Source organism: Rhinolophus hipposideros (assembly GCF_964194185.1).
Source record: "Rhinolophus hipposideros genome assembly, chromosome: 14".
NCBI lineage: Eukaryota > Metazoa > Chordata > Mammalia > Chiroptera > Rhinolophidae > Rhinolophus > Rhinolophus hipposideros.
The window spans coordinates 64755982-64776885 of NC_138060.1; the positions used below are offsets into that span (position 1 = coordinate 64755982).

At 45.0% G+C, this 20904-nt stretch overlaps 1 protein-coding gene across 6 annotated transcripts in view; it reads right to left on the bottom strand.

The window, feature by feature from the left end:
- Nucleotides 1-7905: 7905 nt before the first annotated feature.
- Nucleotides 7906-20904, bottom strand: part of CNTN4 (contactin 4) — a 783747-nt gene continuing 770748 nt past the window's right edge. For all 6 annotated transcript variants that reach the window (XM_081073436.1, XM_081073440.1, XM_081073435.1 and 3 more), the window contains 5 exons: nt 19043-19155; nt 18328-18514; nt 17799-17911; nt 12946-13114; nt 7906-10588 (listed from right to left, as the gene is read on the bottom strand). In XM_081073436.1, the coding sequence (XP_080929562.1) occupies nt 10488-10588; nt 12946-13114; nt 17799-17911; nt 18328-18514; nt 19043-19155 (683 nt within the window). In that variant the 3' untranslated portion in view covers nt 7906-10487. The remainder of the gene's footprint in view (nt 10589-12945; nt 13115-17798; nt 17912-18327; nt 18515-19042; nt 19156-20904) is intronic.

The window sequence follows — 20904 nt, forward strand, 5'->3', positions numbered from 1 at the left end:
TGTCCCCTCTTGGGGCCAGTGCAGTGGGGAACTGACCATCCAGTTTGGACGTCTATCCACTGGACTGTGCCACAGGGAGATGAACTCCTGTACAATCAGTCTTTTTACCTGCGGTTCTGGGACAGCACATGACCCTTCGGAAGGATAAATGCTTCTCGGACCCTCTTAAACCCTCTGTCACCTTGGCCCAGCTACTTGAATAGAGCTGGAACTGAACCTTCTCTGGCAGAGATGGTCAAGGCCTCCAGTAAGCTTGTGGAGAGGAAGGCGGTGTCCAATGAGAACACGATTGGAAATCACCAGGAGACCCGTGGACCTGAGCAGCTGGCTATCGTAGGCTGGCTCTCTTTATGCTGATGATGTGGCTACCTTATGACATGTAAATGGCGCATGAAAGGAGCTGGGCTTTGGGAGTGGCCACGAGCCTCGCCATGGCCCGTCAGAGCAAACATTCCCTTCGCTGGCAGGTTGATTAGACATCAGCTCCCATGTCCCCCCAAGGTCAGGGTGGCGAGTCACTTCCCTCCACGTAGCCTCTGCAGCCCCAGGCTCAGAACACATAGAGGAACTCCAAGACACCCCTTCCAATGAGCACTTTAGCCCAATCTCTTGCCCGTTGGAATTCAGATTGCGCATGGGTGTGGGGTGGGCTGGGATGTTGGAGGGGTAGTTTGCCAACAGCTTAAACATCTGAGCCTCACTGAAATGCCTCAAGGCCTGGAGCTACTTCTGCAGGCTGAGGGCTGGGGGAGAAGTCCATGTAGCCAGAGGACATCCTGATTAGAAATCCAACCACTTACATGGTGAGACTTTTATGTGGCAGGGCCATCTGTTGGTGGAATTAATAACCTCAGATGCTAACTGATTACAGGAAAAAGTAGGTATTTGGAATCGAGAACGGAACCAAAAACAATCATTGACGACTCGCGTAAAGGTGAAAAACCTAATCAGACTGGGACTTCGCGTGAGCCCAAGGATCTTTGTGACCCTGACTGTGGAGCTATTCCTGCTTCTACATCCTACACAGCAAGTTCCAGGTCACATACTTTTTGAAAACCATTCCTCATTTTAGAAGATTGTACTGAACTAAAGGGCAGTCTTGTTTTCTCGCCAGTATCCCTCTGGTTTAGGTAATAAATGTGAACGTGAATGTGGTTCAGCATGAAAAGTGTTTAACGTAAACAACGGTGAATTGTCTAAGTCTGCAAATCAAACAGGAGTACCTTTCTCCTTTCCCCCAAAGACCCTGTCACCACTGCTGTCTTCATCTTTGAGCTAGGACTGTTGCAGTAGCCTGTCAACTGGCCTCTTCACCTCTCGTATTCCCCTTCTTTGAAGGATATATGTAACAGGCACACGTGCCCATGTCTCCCCCATGTCCAAAACCTTTAAATAACTCCCCATCACCTTCAAGTTAAAGCTCCTTTGCAAACCAAGTCCCCTTTGATGGCTCCTCAGTAGCTGTCTAGCCACAACTCCAAGGAGAACTCCTTTGTTATGAGCACTGTGCTCTCTCATCCCGCCATCTTCCAAGCCTCTGCTCAAGTTTTCTCAGGTGGAAAAAAGCTTTTCAACCTCTTTTTCCATCTTATTGACATTTTATCCAGTGTCTTGGCTCTTTGCCACCAGGAAGCCTTTCTCTGCATTCCCCAGGTCCCTTCTGTTTGAGTCTATTTTATCACTTACTATATCACTTAGCATATTTCTGTCTCATTTAAAGCATAAACACTCAGAGGTCAAGAACCATGTCCTGTTGATCTTTGGGACTTTACCACTGAACAGGAAGTGGTTGAACTTAGCTGGACAATGAGAAAGGCCTATTTCTTTCATGAACACCAGACGAGAAAACCGTATTTGCCAGAGGTCTGGCAAGACCAAGCTCCAATTGGCACACTCATTTATTAATGCTGTGTGCTGACGGAAGACATGCAATCATCACTAGGATTAAATAAAAAAGTAGGCAGAACTCACAGTGGGTGCGGCTCTCCTCCAGAAACGCCTCCCTTCACCCCAGCAGCTGGCCACCTTTGGGCCCCTGGAGCTGCCGTGAGCTTTTTAAGGGGCCGGCCCCACCGCTGAGCTCTGGGTACCTGGGTGTCAGGGGCAGCAAGTGCAGCCCACATGGCCATTGGTGCAATGTTAACGCTCTAGCAGACGCTTTTCACCCAGAAGGTGTGTTGTTAGTTTACTCATTTATTCAAATTAAAAGAATTGTCCCTGCCTGGTGATAAAGTGAAAGAACACATAAACCTGGGGTTGAGGGGGCGGAATTGGCTGGAAAGACATCAACAGGAATGTGCTGGTGTCCCAGTTCACAGGTTGGCAAGCTTCTTCTCAAAGGGCTGGGCCTTAAGTACTCTCCGCTGGGAGAGCCAGCTAGTCTCTGTGGCTCCTACCCACCTCCGCCACCCTAGCGGACCAGACGGGGCAGCAAGGAGAATGGCTGCAGGCTGATAATTCCGTATTTACAAGAAACAGGCAACGGCCAGCCCTGTTTGGCCTGTGGGCCAATATTGATCTGCACATAGCTTACTGGTCCAAAATATGGGACATTGGAATGTGCTGTTTCTTTTAGTTTTCTTTTCGTTCCTTTCTCTCTCTCTCTTTCTCGCTCTCTCTCTCTCTCTCTCCCTCTCCATACTCCCCTCCCTCCTTCCCTCCCTCCTTCCTTCCTTTTTTTTAAAAACAGCAACCAAAGTGAAAAAATAACTATTATGTTTAATCGCATAAAATTCATTCTATCTGGGGGGAGGGGTGGTGATGAAAAAATTCTGTTATGTTTCATTGAACTTAATTGTTATGAGTTGGTTTTGCAAGACGCATAGGCCCAGAATTCTGTCAACTTGTTCACCATTCACACTTCTCACACCACCTTTCATGTGTGTTTCATATGCAGTGGATGAGGAAGGTAGCTTTCCTCCTACTTACCTCGGTTTCCCATCGCCCAGAACCGAGCCCGACACATGCTTAGCGCTCAGCATCTTTACCTGTTGACAATTAACTGAAGGAGGGGTGATTGGGGCCGTGCAAACACCCAGTCAGGTGGGCTCAGTATTTGGTTCTGAAGACTGCTCCATGCGGCATCAACCAACCACATAATTTGTTTGCCAACTAATTGTATTATGGTTACGTTCTAGGCAACAAACCATTTTTATAACCCTTTAAAATATTTCTGGAGCCCCTCTTCCCATCTCCTTTTCCCCTCCTTGCCGTATAATCTGGGTTGTGCTCTAGAAACATCCCTTTGTCATAATGCTCTTTGTTGCCAGCTCTAGGACCGTCCCCAGTGGCCCTGACTCCTTGGACACACACACACACACACACACACACACACACACACCCATCCTCACATCATCCACTGCAAGGGGAAAGGCGAGTTTGGCAAACCACCCAGATCTCAGACAGCAAACCCATGCTGCATGCTCAGAGCGGTCAGCCTTTAGAGAGCATAACGTTAGCAGGACCCAGGAGCTCAGCGTTAGAAATGCATAACCTCGGTGAGACTGCCAGGTTCAGCCAATGAAGAGGTCAGGCGGCCCCGTTACATTAGAATTTCAGATACACATTGTATGGAACATACTTACACTGAAAAAGCATTGATTTTTTTTTTTTTAATCTGAAATCCAAGTTAACTGGGCCTCCCACATTTTATCTCACAGGGTAGCTAGCCAGAGGTTGATAAACAGCTCTGAGGCACCTGTGGTCAAGCACAACCAATAAGCAACACCCTTTGCAGGAAAGGAAGTGGACCAGGGTGGAGGAGAGTAATCACCACCCCCTGCGCTGTGTGGCTCTCTCGGCAGGAATCCTACCCCAGAGGCTGCTTTTCTACAAACTGTGTCCAGCTTCTTGGGAAGCTCACTGCCTTATTCTCTTCCTGTTGGGAACTAATATGTATGTATGTGTCTTTGTATGCATGTGTATACAGAAGGTGCCCATAAAGTGTATGCACATTTTAGGAAAGGAAAAAATGTTATTAATTGTAATACTCAATATATACCGATAGCAAAACATGAATACAACTCACCTTTGACTTCTGCAATGACAAGAGGTGCTCAAAGTGGTTCCCATCAGCGTCCAGACACTTCTGATGATGGCGAACTACTGCTTGAGCAACGCTGACCAGAGTCCACTTGTACACATTTTATGTGTACATAAAATGTACACATAAACCTGATAGGTATGTATGCATGTATGGATGTAACTACCTACCTACATACCTACCTGACAACACAGATATCTAGTGTTTTGGGGTGAGGCCTGGAGTCACAAGCTGCCAGCACCTGAGTTCCTAGCCTCCCTGGTGAGCTGTGTGACCTGGGAAAACCTCTGAACCTCTCAGCTTCAGTTCCCCACATCTGCAATATGAATGACAAAGGTAAGTAAAGCACCAGGTTGATTTGCACAGAGACGCGCATACTAGAAGCATAATCGTTGTCAGCTATTATTGTCATTGCATTTCTCTGTACTGTGACAAAATACTGTTCCTGGTCCCTTGGCTACCCCACGCACAATCTGACTCCAAACCAGGTGATTTCACGCCAGCCTCACCTCCTTCATCCTGTGGGCCTCATGGGGTCTCTTCCTAACTCCACAGCACTCCCCTGGGTCTAGGACAGTGCCTGGCACATACAGGGCAGCCAGGAGTCCCTGGACAAATGGCTGAAAACCACATGCTTCTCTGAACGGCTGTGCCCTGGGCCGGTCACCATTCAGAACGGCTCCACCCCCACCTTGCCATGTCCTCGTGCCAGGGCAGTGCCCTGGCTGCTCTCTCGTTGAACTGAAGAAACCAGCTCCTTACTCCATCTGGTCCTTTCTCTCAGTCGATACTTATTTCTAGGTGTTGAAATGCACTGAATTAAAGAGTTCTAAATTCGTCCTGACTGTAAGCCCTGTTACTCTGGGCTTGCAGCACCCCTTTGCCTCTATTTCTTAAATGACAAAGGAAAAAAAACCTGCATCTCCTGCTTCTTAGTGTGTAGAACACTTTGAAATCTATAAAAACAAACTCCAGCTGTTACTCTTTGTTAGTTAAATCCTAAGACATGCATATTTCCTGGTATAGTTTGTGCTGTTCATAATAATTGGTAAGACTACTACTGCACGAAAGGACAATTTACAGAGATTGGGATTATCACATTTAAATAACTCCATTTAGAGTCTACAGACATTCAGATCTATCATGCAGTTGACCTTCTTTTTTTTTTAAAAGCAACAAACAAAACCACTTTCTTTCAGTGTGGTTTATATCGTTAAACTCTGCTAATCCACAAGGGACAGTAACCTGGTGACTGAGGACAGAGGTCAGTTTTAAAATAACTTGTGAGCTCTGTTGAGTCCTGTGGTTTACACCCTAGTTGTGGAACATTACATTTGCATGGCCCATTTAGCAGGAGGGGACAGGCCTCCTTTTGGAATAATGGGCAGCCTGACTGATCACACCCTGGCTGGAGGGCAGGGGGCTGGGGAAATCACACAAAATGGTGACAGATACTCTCCCCTCTCTGGCTTTGCCAGGGTTAGATATGGGCGGGGGTAGGGACCTGTGCTTGGGGACTGCAGTCAAGATCATACCCAGACTCTACCCCTAAGACGCTCTCTGTCTGCTGGAGGGAGAAGGCATGACCACCAGCGATTTAAATACCAGATAAGGAGAGGACAGACACGAGGGGGGACAGATGACATGCCTGACAGTCAGAGAAATGAGAGGTCAATACCAGGTGGGGAAAGTGAGTGAAGATTTGTGGAAAAGCCAGCATCTGAGGGAGGTGCCTGCTGCCTAACCTCTTTTATTAATATTATTAAATATTTTATTTCATTATGAAAATGATCAAATATTAATATTTATATTCATAAATAAAAATATTTAAATAAAAGGTGATACTGGATGGGTCAGTTGGGGTCACCTCATCACCACTATACGAAGCATCCATAGTCTATGCCTGGTCTTTGTGGTTGTCCCAAGTCACTTGAGAAAAGGAACAATAACTAATTTATAAAATACTTGCTAATGTTTGGATAGCCATGCATTAGGACTTGACAAACTTTATCCTATGTAATAAGTGGCAATTATCAGAATGCACCCCAGGCAGTCAGATACCAGAATCCATACTCTTAGCACCAGCATCAGTCATTTTGGGGTGGAGTAATTTTGGGCATATCCAGAGATTGACAATAAAACTTTGATTTTAAAAGGCTTTCTCCTCAAATCACAAGGTTGACCAGACAATTATCCTAATTGTAACAAGAGGAAAACACGGTGCATTCTTGATTATCTGTGTTAATGGAAGAGAACTGTGGCATCAATAATACAATACAGGGCCCGCCCGGTGGCTCAGGCAGTTGGAGCTCTGTGCTCCTGGCTCCGAAGGCTGCCGGTTCGATTCCCACATGGGCCAGAGGGCTCTCAACCACAAGGTTGCCAGTTCAACTCCTCGACCTGCAAGGGATGGTGGGCTCTGCTCCCTGCACCTAGCAACGGGACCTGGAGCTGAGCTGCGCCCTCCACAACTAAGATTGAAAGGACAGCAACTTGACTTGGAAAAAAGGCCTGGAAGTACACACTGTTCCCCAATAAAGTCCTGTTCCCCTTCCCCAATAAAATATTTTAAAAAAATAAATAATACAATACAGTGCACAAAAATCACCTGGTGGTTGATGACATTACGTTAAATTACTTTAAAAATGACGTGACATTTCAGTAGCTAATTATGTACTATTTATGTACTTTTTATAATTCAAAATTCTTTGAGCATATTTGTGGTAAGGTAAGGATGGTGGGAGCGACGAGAAAAAGGTTAATCAGGATTGAACATTACTTCCTGGATATAAATAACCAAAAATTGGATGATAGGAATAGCATGATTATTCTATCTTAAGATACAAAGGTAGGGCAGCTCCCACCTCCCAGGCTGGAAGAATTCTGAGCTCACTTGAAAACGAAATGCATCACCCATGTCTCGTGCCCCATGGGACAATGCTGTTTTGTATATGGGGTATGTGGGCTGGGTAAAAACTTGGGAACACTGAGAATCCAATTATCTGGCAAACTAGACTTTCCTTTTATACAGTTAATCACACATGGATTACATACAAAACAAGAGGGCAAGAGTAAGCACTCTTGAAAGGTTAAATAAGCGAAGAGAAGAGGCCCTTTCCTAGTGCTCGTATTCAGTCACTGGTAACAACCTCCAGAAATGACATTCCACCTGAGCGTTTGGACTGGGGCAAGGGCCTGAGGAAGTCCCTTTGGATGGCGAGGCACAGAAAGTGTGCTGCTTTGACCTTCCCAGTACCCATTATCCCACTTTCTGGAAACACCATCTCAATTGTCCTTGAACAAACTATCCCTCCCCTAGGCATGCAGGCTTGGTGTGATCAAGGTGCCCTGGCTGTGTGACACAAATTGGACTGATCTGTCCCTTCTAGAAATTCAGATATTGAGCAGAGTGGTCTCAAAATTGGCCAAAGAGCAGATTCACTCCCACAGCAGCACCCTGAAAAGACTTTCCCAAGTTCCTGCTGTCTGGACCCTCAAAGAGGCCTGGTTCTTATTCTCACCCCAACTTAGTTACTCAGCATTTCCTCGGCTCAGTGATCTAACCACTGTCATCCTTGGTGTCTGCTCAAGTTAGCCAGAACTGTTTAGTCTGCAACAACCATGGAAGCCAACAGAGCAGACAGGTTTGGGTGGAGGTGCTTCTGAGGCACGTGATACAATATCTTCAGCTCAGTGAGACCCAGCTGATCCAGGGTCCTGATTATCAGATGATGGAGCCGAGAGGTTAAAGGATGGTTTCAGCTGCCGCCTCACAGAAGTAGGGATGGTCTTCCCTGAGGAGTTCTCTGTATCACACAGTCGGGCAACTGAGGCAAAATGCTACTTCAAAGGACCCTTCAATCAATTCATCAATGAGCATTTATTGGAAGGCACTGGGCTTGGCAGTATGGAGAGTACATGGACAGTCAGACCAACGTCCCTGCCCCCAAGGAGCTTACAATCTAGTGGGGAAGACAAGGCATACAGACAGGGACAATCAGTAACAATACAGGAGTTCAGAGAGAATGCACGTAACAGTACAAAAGAGTAACAAAAGTAGTACCAGATGAATGACTACGTGAGTGGTGTTGGCGGGGCTGGCTGCTAATTCAGAGGGAGGGCGTCACAAAGGACGGACGTGTGGGAAGGCTTCACAGACGAGCTGGGGCTGGCACTACCTTGGGACACTTGGGATTTGGGTGAGAAAGAAAAGCGGGAGGGTTATTGCAGGAAGGAGCAGCTGTATGACCAAAAGGCACAGAGGTGAGACCAAAAGCAAGCCATGTTCAGGGGCCAGGGGGGGCCAGTGTGGCTGGGTCCAAGGTGAACTTGTCTTTAGACTTAAAGCGGCCATAAATGCTCCACTTTAGATTTTATCCTTTCAGCAGCAGAGCTGGGAAACCTGAACACAACAGATCTTTTAGAGTAGATGCACAACTCTTAGCTCATGCAGAGGAAGAATGCAAGTTTGATCTTCAGGACACTTCTTTGTGCATTTTGACCCTCTCTACTTCTAAAGAAGATCTGAAACGGTGTCTTTAAGGTTGTCAGTTCCAAAGGGATAGCTCGGGGTCATCTAGCTTTGGGTCCTGGCCAGAGACTTCTGAGTCCCTCTCTGATCTCAAATTATAACTAGCACAAGGGTGAGCGAACAAGTTCCCTGACAGGCAGGCAGGAAAAATTCTCCCAAAAGACAAGGATCTTTACAAATGACAGAATATTTATTAACAATACCTTTAAAAAAAAAAAGATTACATAGGCTAGATCACTGGTAAATATCATTTACACTGGGGTTGGGAACTATCTGGGGTGCCATTTTTTTTTTCGTTCATTTTATTATTTTGTTGTTGTTTTTGTGTGTGTTTCTGTGTGATTTTTAAATTTTGTTTTATTTTAACATAGAAGTAACCATATCAAACTAAGAAAGGAACACAGATTGAAATACTGACAATATGTGTTTTCGGTTACCATCCTAGTTTTTCCACACGTGGAATCCTGATTATGACTTTATTGGATAAATATAGCTAGAAGGTTGAAAAGTTAACTTACATTATCTGTAAAGAGAAATGACAGACTGCAGGCAAATTTGAGCATTCTGAGAAAGAAGAAAACGTGATAGAGTGTTTACATGTGAAAATTTTTTATAGAAAACTTCATTGTCTTTTATACGCACTGTTCCACTCGTGTCAGCTTACAAAACCTCCCCCATTATAACAAATAGTTCTTTCATAAGAATACGGTTTTGTTGATATTGTCATTTTCCAATGAGTGATTTTAAGATTTAGAAGGTAAATCTTATAAAGCAACTAAGCTACTGATTGAAAAACAGGAGAGTCATCGAGAAACCATACAGTTGTACTAAAGATCTTTCATAGTCATGGAAAAAATCTCTGAGGCAGCTTTTTGCCGAAATATGAGAAACCTGCTAAACTCCGTACACGATTTTGATTCAGAAGAAGGGCTCTATTATGAAAGAGATGTACATATTATAGATAAGACATTCTGTAAAGAAATTGTGACTCCATGAACAGAGAATTACCTTTTCTAGAAAATGTACATTCAAAACAGATACATTTAGAGATAGTAACATTATCTAGTATCCTTTGAAAGACTTGGTTGATTCTAGTCACTTTTGGTCTCTGTTACTACAGGATAGATATGTAACTTCAGATTTAATGTCTAAGAATGCTACTACATAGACAGTGCTGACCGCGTAGAGGGACATGGAAGTCTTACTGCACAGACCGTGCTAAGTGCAGGGTGAAATATTGCACAAGTACCTGTTGGGCAGTTAGCGTAGGTTTTGAAATTGCGGCCATTCCTGAAACCATCTCAAGTTGTGTTGAACAATGAAATTCACCACTGGGCAGAAAAACTTACTGTACATGTCAAAGGATTCACGTCAATGCGTAAACCATCCCAAGAGTCATTGACACATGGTGGCCTGGAGTTACAGACCAGCTCTTGTCCTGCCACTAGATACTTGTAAAACTGTACAAGTAATTAACGATTTATTTACCAAGACGAGTTTCAAACTCGGTCTCGAAAGGAACTACTGTCAAATAATAATTGTATGGTTGCGTTGCCCGTTGCATTTTACAGCAGAGGAAAAAATTAATATCTACATTTCATGTTAACTTTAAAAAATTCTATAAAACACTAAATATATAATAAAAATATGCATATAAGGACATATGTAAACTGCTTTGGTAACATCGTATTACAGATGTCTTCAGTGCATTGCAGAGTTTCCAAAGAAACTTCAGACAAAGCTAGATTTGCTTTGAGGAAGTACTGTATAATGCCATCCCTAAAGAAGCAAGAAACATTTTGTTTTCCAGTAATAAGATGTACTTGAACAACAATATTACTTAGTACTGGGTGTCTCCAAAACAACTAGCTAAATGTTGCTTAGATTATAAACAGCAAGTCCTGTAGACTTTTGTCATAAGCTGGACCTGGCTGTGAGGGACATCACGATGGTACCGATGGCGGACAGTGTGCACGCATTGGACGTGGAAGGACCGGCTCCTCTTGCATAGGCGTCTGCAAAGAGAGAACACTGTCACTCAGCGTCACCCCCGACTGGCCACCAGGGGAAGCGCGACCACGGGGCTGAGGGGGAAACAACCGCAACAGGCTGCATTCTACCACAAATGACCATTTCCTAGGACTGTTTAACATCAGGCCTATGAGTACCCAGCTAGGAACCTGAGAGTGGGTTATGGGACCTTCCTGCACCTCCTTTTAAGCATTTGGAAAACGAGGCTGCCCACATCTAACAGAAGAAACTTCACTGTCACTACAACATAACTGGGAACTATTAAGATATATTCGTGATGCGGCAAAATAAACCCGGCTATTCCATTTTGAACTTGACCTTTGTGCTGAGCACAGAGCAATATGACACTTAATTCTCACAAGGACCCGATAAGTATGGAGTATTGTTATTACACCATTTAACAGACGAGGACACGGGACCAGAGAAGGAAGACAGCTTGTCTAGATTAACGTTCATAATTAGCTGAATTGGGATTCAAACCCATGTCTGTCTAAACACATACCTTTCTCCAAAGGAAAAAACAAACAAAAAAACCTCAATCCTTCTTAAACTTTTTCTTATAAGTCTTATATTTTCCATTTGCTCACAATTACATCCTTGTCATCTAATAATTATACCAATATAATTGCTTATAATGTTTTTGTAAAGAATTAAGCCAAGAATCGCCAATCAATCAGCTTAACAACAAAACAATCCTCGAAATGACAAGCAGGTATGAAGTCAGATTTTAACCGCGTGAGATAAACTAACCCTCAAACAAACCCCGAGCCTGTGTGTTTGTGGCCTGGAGATTGCTTCCACAGCTCACCATAAATCTGCTTCCCTTTCCATAGACATTACAGCTGTTGGTTTGGTGAGGGGTACAGAACCCAAGTCTGCCCAGTTTTGTAAAAGACAACAATGTCCTTAGTGTATGTATGTAAACGAGATGTCGTAGACACAAATTCCATCTGGAAACTGGCAGGTCACTTCTGAGTTCAGGGAACAGCTGGGTGGAGCCTGAATTTCCACTGTGAGTCCTGTTCTCTTTGTTAAATAAACAAACACTAATCCAATCCCAGCCAAAGAAAAGATAATAGAAGTGTGCAATGACCAGTGAACACTCTCTCTTCTGATTTGCGGCATCTGAACTTCACAGATGCAATTAAAATTGCTTAGTAATCCTGTCTACACTTTGGTATCCGCAAGACATACTGGACCCTTTCCTCATCTGACAAACATGACGGACGCTTGGCAGACAGGATGAAACTCAGGGCACTGGGGAGAGGGTTATGGCCATGGTTTAAAATATCATCATCTCTCCATTGACGGCCTGAAAATGTTTACCTCCAGACTGCATGGGCCTCTTGCTAAACCCAAAGGCCAAAGAAAAACTACACTTGGATATCTGACTGCAATCTTTTTTTTTTCTTTATTGTGGTAAAATGCACATAACATAAAAGTTACCATTTTAACAGTCATCAAGTGTGCAACTCAGTGTCTTTATGAATTTGCCTATTCTGGTTTTTACGTTTTGTCTTTCACCACAAGAAATAATATGCTGCTGAGATATTTGCAAACATAATATTTGAAAAACAGGAATGAATGTATTTGTTCAAAAAGAATATTCTCACTCACTCTGCAACAATCTTTGTAAACAAAGATAATCTTGACTATATGTGGCCATGTACATTTATGTGCATATGTTACATGTACACATTCAAAGTTAATAGTGTCAAGTTGAAATACAGACAGTGCCAAACAAATGTATACACATTTTTAGAAAGGAAAACTGCATTAAAATTGTAATAATAAATACCAATAATAAAAGAAGTCACATTTGAGTCCTGCAATGACAAAAGGTGCTCAAAGGGGTTACCATCAGTGTCCAGACACTTCTGACTAGGGTGAACTACTGCTTGAGCAATGCTGACCAAAGTATCCATTTGTATACATTTTTGGGGGGCACCCCTGGTATCTTCAGCCAAAGACACTGAATTACACATTGTATCACAACAGACAAACTGCTACAGCTTTCTACAGCCCTCTGCTTCTAACTTTCTGAGCTCTCATTTGGGGGTTATCGTAGATGCCACCACGTGAAGAAACCTGGGAGACCCATCTGGGGCTGCTTTCATCTGATTCTCTGATTGGCAACAGACTAAAGCAGTTCAAACCGGTCACACCGTCTTTTGCAAGAAACTGCCTGTGATCAGCTGACACCAGCTGAGGAAGGCGGACGGTAGTGGCCGGTTTTATTACATGTCTTTCTTTGTGGGTTTTCTTCCGTTGACACCCTGACTCACTGTGAGGGCTTAGAAGAGAGGCAGGCAGGAAGAAGGGAGACAAGCAGCATTCTTACTTGATATCTTTGGGATTCGAATTTGTTCACTGGTGCTGCCGTCTCCTCCATCACTGAATGGCTTTATTTCTATTATGTAATCCTCATCCAGAGGCAAAGAAAGCTCCACCGACGTTTTATTTGTTTCAATGATAGATGTGCTGCTTTGTCTGTTCCATCTATACAAGACCTGCCAACACAGAAAGAACAGGTGTCACCTGCTGTCCTCACAAAGGCCCCAAAGATGGAACATTCAATTGTTTTCCCCTCTTGGCACTGGTGAAATGCAGAAACACTGAGGTTGTCAGGTTGCCCACGTGCATCTGGAAGGCTCATTTGCAGGCAGGGGCATGTCTGCAACTCCCATTTCGTTGTGAGGAAAGAGTGTAAGGGATGTTAGGGGCGGGGGTGGCATGAGGCCACCAATGTGACATGTGGCCTCTCATTACCTCTGGAAGGCTCCCTGACACACCTGGAAGCGCGACTTCCTCCTTGCTGATGTATGGCTCTCACTTACACACGAGAGTAGACTTGGTCCACTGACATTAACTTGCTGACCTCATTTGTCTCATCTGTGAAGTGGGAAAATAATACCACCTTTCTGGGGTGTTTTCCAGATTGCATAAGGATTGACTATCGTGAAGGGCCTGGCTCAAAGGAAGTGTGTAAAAAATAGTATCTAGGAAGGATCAATGGGAATAAGATGTAAACTTCCTTGGCCAAAGTTAGGCACCCAGGGCTTGCACGGTAAATTACTATTCCCAGGAACCCACCCCTAAGTTTCTCATTCAGTAGGTCTGGGGTGGGATTTGAAAACCTCCATTTCTAACACGTTCCCTGATAATGCCGTGGCCGCTGGTCCAGGGACCACAGTTTGAGAAACACAACATTAACTCATCCTCCCGGAAGACGCACTATAAATTCTGATCTCTTGAGGTTAGAGACATAGGTCATTCTTCCATGGAGAAACCAAGCAAAAGAGACATTCATAAAATTCCTTTAAAATAGTTAGGTCCCATTTGTTCCCGGGCATTTCATCACCTTAATTTATGTCCCTCTGCTACAAATTGGAAAACACAACCCCCTTACAGTGAGAAGATTCATAAGCAGCCCCTGCCCCCATCCTCACTTGTACCAAACTCAGCACCCCTCGCTAACAGCCTGGGCCGAACCTCCTCCGGTGCCCTCAGGACTGCCAGGGACCCCTCCCTGTCCTTTGGGAACGCAGGCTGGCTGACCAGGTGCAAGGGCACGACTGGCTTCTCGGAATCAATTGCTTCTTTGATTTACCTCTGTTCCTTGCCAGAGCACAGACAACAACGTAGCTTCAAATCCAAATCCCAAAGAAACAGTTCCAGCCACAAACAGCCCTTTATCAGCATTGCTGATCAGTCCTGTAATATCAAGGTCGGCAGTGGAACCTAGACAAAGGCCAGCAGTTGCTCCCTTCATGCCAGACACTTGCTTCAGCTGATAGGCTTGAAGACAGTGCTTCATTTCGTATGACCCAGGGTGGAAGACACGGAGAACGAGTGGGCCCAGGACGGATGCTGAGAGCATCCGACATCGCTGAATGCTGACCATGAGTCCGAACACTGTACATTTTAAATGCTAACACACATGGGACCTCTTAGGTGGCACTGTTATTATTCTCATTTCAAAGATAGGGAACCCAAGACTTCTTTGAGAAGCAAAGCAATTTGCCCAGGCTCCCATGGCCAGTAAATGGTGGACCCAGCACTCAAACCCAGGCGTTCTGGGTCCACGGCTGATACTCTCACCTGAGACCGACATGGCCACCAGCTACGTGGCTGTAGGCAAATTGCTTCCCCTCTCTGGTCTGTGTCTTCATGAATGAAAAACCAGGGGTTTAGACAATAGAAAACTGGTGGCCCGTATATGTTAACTGGCCCTTTTAGTTTTCCTGTGTGGTTTCTTTTTTCTGTTTCTTTTTTTGTTAAGTTAGATATCAACATTTAAAAACAAGAAATTATACATGAAAAAACATTGACTTCTACTGAGTAAATGAAAGATACGGCCACGCAGGTCTATGGTCTTTTCTGGCAACAACTGGCCGGAGCTGAAAAGCGACTGCGTGTCCTGGACAATCACCAACTCTGAAGTGCAGCACAGTCTCCAATGCTTCCTACTCTGACACACAGGCTCGTGGCCGCCTCCGGACCTTTGCACAACCCATTCACTGTGCTGGGGACACTTGGTCCCAGAGAAATGCCTATCTTCTTCCCTCCTTTGTTCATGGCCCAACTGAAATGTCACTGAAAGAGGCCCTCCCAGGCCTTCACGTAACACAGTAAGCCTCTCCCGTCTATCCCCGGCACAGTGGATTCCCTTCGGTCTGTTATTCCATTTGGTAGCGCTTTATTACCATTCGGTACATTTGTTTATTACTGGCGTGCAGAATAGCTGAGCGGCTGAAAGGTGGGGTGCTGGACCCACTGCCTGTGTTCAGAGCCCCAGTCCGTCTTCAGTCTCCTAGCGGTGTTAATAATACTGTATCATACACCTGAACGTTGCTAAGAGAGTAAATCTTAAATGTTCTCACCACAAAAAAGAAATGGTAACTATGTCACGTGAGGGAGGTGTCAGCTGACACTATGGTGGCAATCATATTGCGATATGTCAATGTGTCAGGTCAACATGTGGTACAGCTTGAACTTACACCGCGTTCTACGTCAATTGTCTCAATAAGGCTGGGAAAAGCATATGCCAGCTACGTGAAATGGGCAAATGAATAAACTCTGCCATGGGTTCTGCATCTATAAAATGGGGGCCAATAACTGCACCAACTTCATGGCTTATGAGAAAGTGAAAATGAACTAGTAGAACGGTGCTTGGCACATATATTTACAGCATTTGTGGAGAGGGCGGTGTCAACAGAACCCATTTATGTAACCTGCCTGGCTCTGCAGGCAGTTCAGTTTGTAATAACGAACCCAGATGTTCTCTGTTTAGCTCATGTCGTGAAGCAGCCTGACGATTTGTGCTGACACAGTGTTCTGGGCCTTCAGATTTTTGAAGTCAACTTCTTTTTGAGGTTGTCTATCCAAGCAGAAATCCCACAAACCTAGACAATTTAGGTGAAAAAGCAAAAGTACACAGACACACACACACACACACGTAGCAGTCCAACAGCCAGTTACGGCAAGTTTCCTTGGAATCTAAATGGGGCTAAATGGGGAGGTGTACGGAGTCTGGCTGCTGCAGTCCCAGCCCCAAAGAGAAGAGAGAGCTTGAGTCGGAAATCGAGACGACTCAGAAAGAGCTCTTTCCTACCACTCGCCTAACCTTGCTACGCCCTCTTGCTCCTTTACAGTCAGCACATGTGGTTTGCGCAGCATGTCACACACTTGACACCCATCCATTACTGATGTGTCCTTAGACACAAATCCCCAACTTGGAGGTGACCTCATATCTTTCACAGATGTAGTTTAGATTCACAAGATGCAATGAACCGACACAAAAAACTACATTTGGAAAAAATATGTAAACCCCTGGCTTGAACAGGTCACACTGTCGGATCTGTTGCTCTGATCCGGGGACGGTCCATGCTCTCTGGCTGTAATTCGCTCCAGCGTTTTCTTCTAGTTCTGTAGAAATAAACGTAGTTGCCCCAGTCCTAGCCAAGCCCAGACGGGCTTCGCTGGAGGTGACTGCCCCGTCTGTCTTGACCTGCTCTCCTCCATCCGTCACACCCTGTCTGGTCCTGTGCTGCTGCCGTGAATGTCGGAATGCCTGCAGAAGTGTCTGCTGAGTCACGGGACTATACGAAGGGCCTTTTCGGGAAGGTGCTCCCCAGACTGCCTCACAGAGGAGGGGGCAGGAGTACAAAGAAGTGGCAAGGAAACAACACTCGTTCTCCAATTTTCCTTGTAAAAATGCCTATCACCTTTATCCCCTGATCACTGAGGCAAATCTCCGCTTGCCTGTAGACGCTGGCCCCTGTGAACCTGGGGACACTCAGGTCCCCTCACTCATGGGTTTCAGCTTCGCCTCTGTGAAATGAAGGGCTTGTGACTAGATGACCTTAATCCCCTCCCTTTGAATCTGAGCTGGTCTGACTGCAGCCAGTCACACCCTTAACCTCTAAGCGGGACTTCGGCCTCCGCCCTCCTTGAGGCCAGCAACAGTGGGGGGGAGTCGGATGCCTTCAGCTCCCCGACTGTGAGGAAGCCCCAGCTGTCCACACAGAGGCCTGGGTGACAGACAGCTGTGCCACCAACCCTCCAACCGAGAAGCCAGCTGTGTGTCACCCTGCCTTACTGGCCCAGTCCAGATTACTAATCATGAAAAATGTGTGACCCCTCGTTTTAGGGTGGTTCCTTAGGCAACAATTAGATCCCTTAAAACACTGACACGATCTTTTACTCCTTTCAGTGGTGACACCCAGGCTCCATGCCTTTTCTTTTCTACCTCATAAAAGTCAGGCTAATATTTATGGGATCAGGCAAATGAATTTTCTGAAAAAAGGCCTTCTTTTTCTATATGTAAATCTCCTTAAGTATAGGGACATGAACGAAAATGATTGACCACTAGTAATACTGAGGAGTTCCTATTGTTGATTAGATAAAAATATCCTCAACACAAGAGCAAAAGAAAGGTGATAGCAGAACTGTGAGTAACATGGTTCTTCATGAGTGTTTTGCAGACACAACCCCAGGGTCTCTATCCATTTCTGACTCTGCCTCAGGACAGATGAGTCTCCAGATCCCGGCCAACTGCCAAGGTCCATATGTCCCAGAGAGGCTGGGGCAGCATGGCCAGGCACAGTGAGACCATGGTCCCTGTGATTCATGTCAGAGACTGTCCCCACTAATGGCAGGACCGGGTGCCTTTGTGAAAAAGAAATTACCCACTTTGTAGCCTTTCACTTCCGACTCATTATCCAGGGCCTTCACTTGATCCCAATTCAAGATAATTTTGGAGTCCGATGAATTCCATATGATGTTTCCGGGGGGCTGACTTGGTGCTATAAAAAAATTAAGATATACGAAGTCACAGATTATTAAGTCTCAATGGATTCTGAGGAATATCTCCTTACTAGAATTTGAGAGTGGAGGCAATTTAATGGGCGATTGCACTAATATGTGTCTTCAAGGTCACTAAAATCTGACGACATACAGCCTTGCAAATGGAAAAAGATTCAGTTGGTCGCCTAACATTTGTAGCTAAAAGAAGTGGCCCTTCCCAGTGAGGAGAAAAACATTTATCTTTCTGTCTTCTGGAGCAATGAATTTTGCATGGCATTCAGAAAGAGTCTGTTAAAATGCTAAGGTAAATTTGAATCCACATAATGACACCAATTAGCATGCAAATGATCATGGGAATGAACTTGGGATATGTCTGATGAATCCCTAAAACATTTCTGAGCGAGGGTGTTCTTACGAGGCTTTCTGGTTGTCACGTTGACCGTGGCACTGGCAGGGCCTGTCCCGGCAGTATTGTACGCCTTGACAGCTAAGTGGTACAGTGCACTGCCTTGCAAGTTGGTGATTTTCGTTGATGTCTGATTTCCAAATGTTCGTATTTTTCTAGCACTCTCTTCCTTGTCATCATGTCTCCAGTATTGAACCTGAGAAAATAAAACGGGAGACTTTGGAAATCCTACCCATCGGGGAGATTTCCATCATCAGGTAATATATTTCTTAATACAGATTCTGATGACGGAGTTAATTTTCTATAACGACGCAGAAGCAGGGCTGCAGAATCCAGAGCTCTGTATGTGCTGAGAAATTATCCCCAGCAAAAAGGGCCCTTGGGGTTCCTAGGTCACAGCGAGATGGTACATTGGCATAACTGTTGTTGGCTAGTTGTTTCTTTTTCTCTATCTTTGTTTTGAGCCCATGTGACCCTGGGCATATCAGAAATCCAAGCTCATCTCGTCAATCAGCTGATAAATGCTCAGACCTGCGTTAATTCTGAAAAGCACACCTGAGGGGCACCACAGGAGAGGGCAGTGAGGCTCTGCTTGACGCCAGGCCTCGGACACGAATGCTTCTGAACTAAACCTAAACATGGTCTGTTCCCACCAGAGTGTGTCCTGGAGGGCTCATTGCAGAGGAGGGACCCTTCCAGACCCAAGCCCCGATCTCTTGCTGACCTCATAGCCTTGTATCCGTCCTCTATTCTTCTCCTTGGGGGAGGCCCAGAAAACTTCAATGTCTGTTGCAGAAAGACTTCTGGCAAAGATGCTGGCGGGGGGTCTGGTAGGTTCTGCATGAGTATGGAAAAAGGTATTACTCTTATCAGCTGCAGTAGGATAGGCTTTTGGGTACCAGTATGATGAGCTGCAAAGAATCCATGGTTATAGGGTCGCCCTGAGTGGTGGTGATGCAAACCCTCGATTGACAGAGGAGCCATGATTGACAGCTGGGTGGGAGTGGTGATGGAGATGGTGGTGAACAGACTGGTCCAAAGGCTCTGGGTTCTAAATTTAGGGGAAAGTGGAAGGAAAGCATCCAGAACTACTTAAGTTTAAGCACCAAGTTTTCATAGCTGCAATTCCTTTAACGCACATCCTTTTTAACTAGCATTTGTCATAGGTGAGAGTCCTCCCGTGTTTCCCTGAAAATAAGACCTGGCCGGACCATCAGCTCTAATGCGTTTTTTGGAGCAAAAATTAATATAAGACCCAGTCTTATATATTACATTATATTGTATTGTTATATTATATTATATTATATTATATTATATTATATTATATTATATTATATTATATTATTTTATATTATTATATTATACCTGGTCTCACATTGTAGTAAAATAAGACCAGGCCTTATATTAATTAATTTCTGCTCCAAAAGACGCATTACAGCTGATGGTCCAGCTAGGTCTTATTTTCGGGGAAGTACGGTAGTCACTGGATTGTGATTATGAGAAAGGAAACGAGAGTAGCGTGACTTGCCTAAGATTCAGGACAGCTGGGTGACAGTTCTGTTCTACACAGTTAACTATGTGAACTTGGACAAGTTATTTACGCTTTCTGCAAAGAACAGTCTGGACCAAGTCTGTTTGCAAATTTCAGTTACTTTTACCAAGTTTTTGCCAAAACTGTGTATCATTTTTATATGTTGATATTTTCTGTACACTGGTCTTTCTTAAAGAAAAACCTAGCAATGTCATGAACAATAATATTCATGAAATCCTGGTTTTGACTTGATAGCTGAGTTTTTTCCTAATGCAATTCAAATCTGTGTAACTATTTACCATTTACCATCAACTTGTGTATTCCCTGTGGCGTGCCCATCACTCCCGAAAGCTCTGGACAAGGAGACCGCTAACGTTTGACCACAACAATATGTGATTCCGTTTATGTGTTCAGTCATCCAGTATTTACTGCGGGTCTATGTGTTATGCACAGTTAGACGCTGGTGACACACAGGTGAAAAATCATTGGCTGGTCCTCAAGAAACTCACCTTGGTGAGGACCTAAAAGTAAAATTTAAAATGTACAACACGTGGGGAGGAGCGGCAGAGTAGACAAATGTGATACTGGGGGAAAGTGAAGTACCGGCCTCAGCTGACCTGGGGAAATGCGAGTGGCCCTTGCTTGCTCACCTCGAGTGTGAAGTCACAAGGGCACACGCAGAGAAGTGGAAGCAGGTATGAGGGCTCAGGCCTGCGGGAGAACTGCAAGTCGTGCGGCTCTCGTTGGAGCACGGAGTGTGCAGCCGGCAGCACGACTTGAGAGCAGAGGTGGGGGCGGGCACGGAGGCCTGCTGAGAGTACCTGCTGCCCTCTCTCTCTGGGGAAAGAATTTACTGAATTTTCATTTGTTCCAAATGACTCCACGTTCAGATATGTTAACATGGTGTCATTCTGAACACGACCTTGGAAACAACAAAGACCAACTCCAGTGGTAATGGGGATTGTGGGAGGGACACTCTGAGTGCACGAGCAGCACAGAGGCAGTGAGAATGTGTGAGAACGCCTGAACACGATGGCACTGGGGACGGCCCTGAG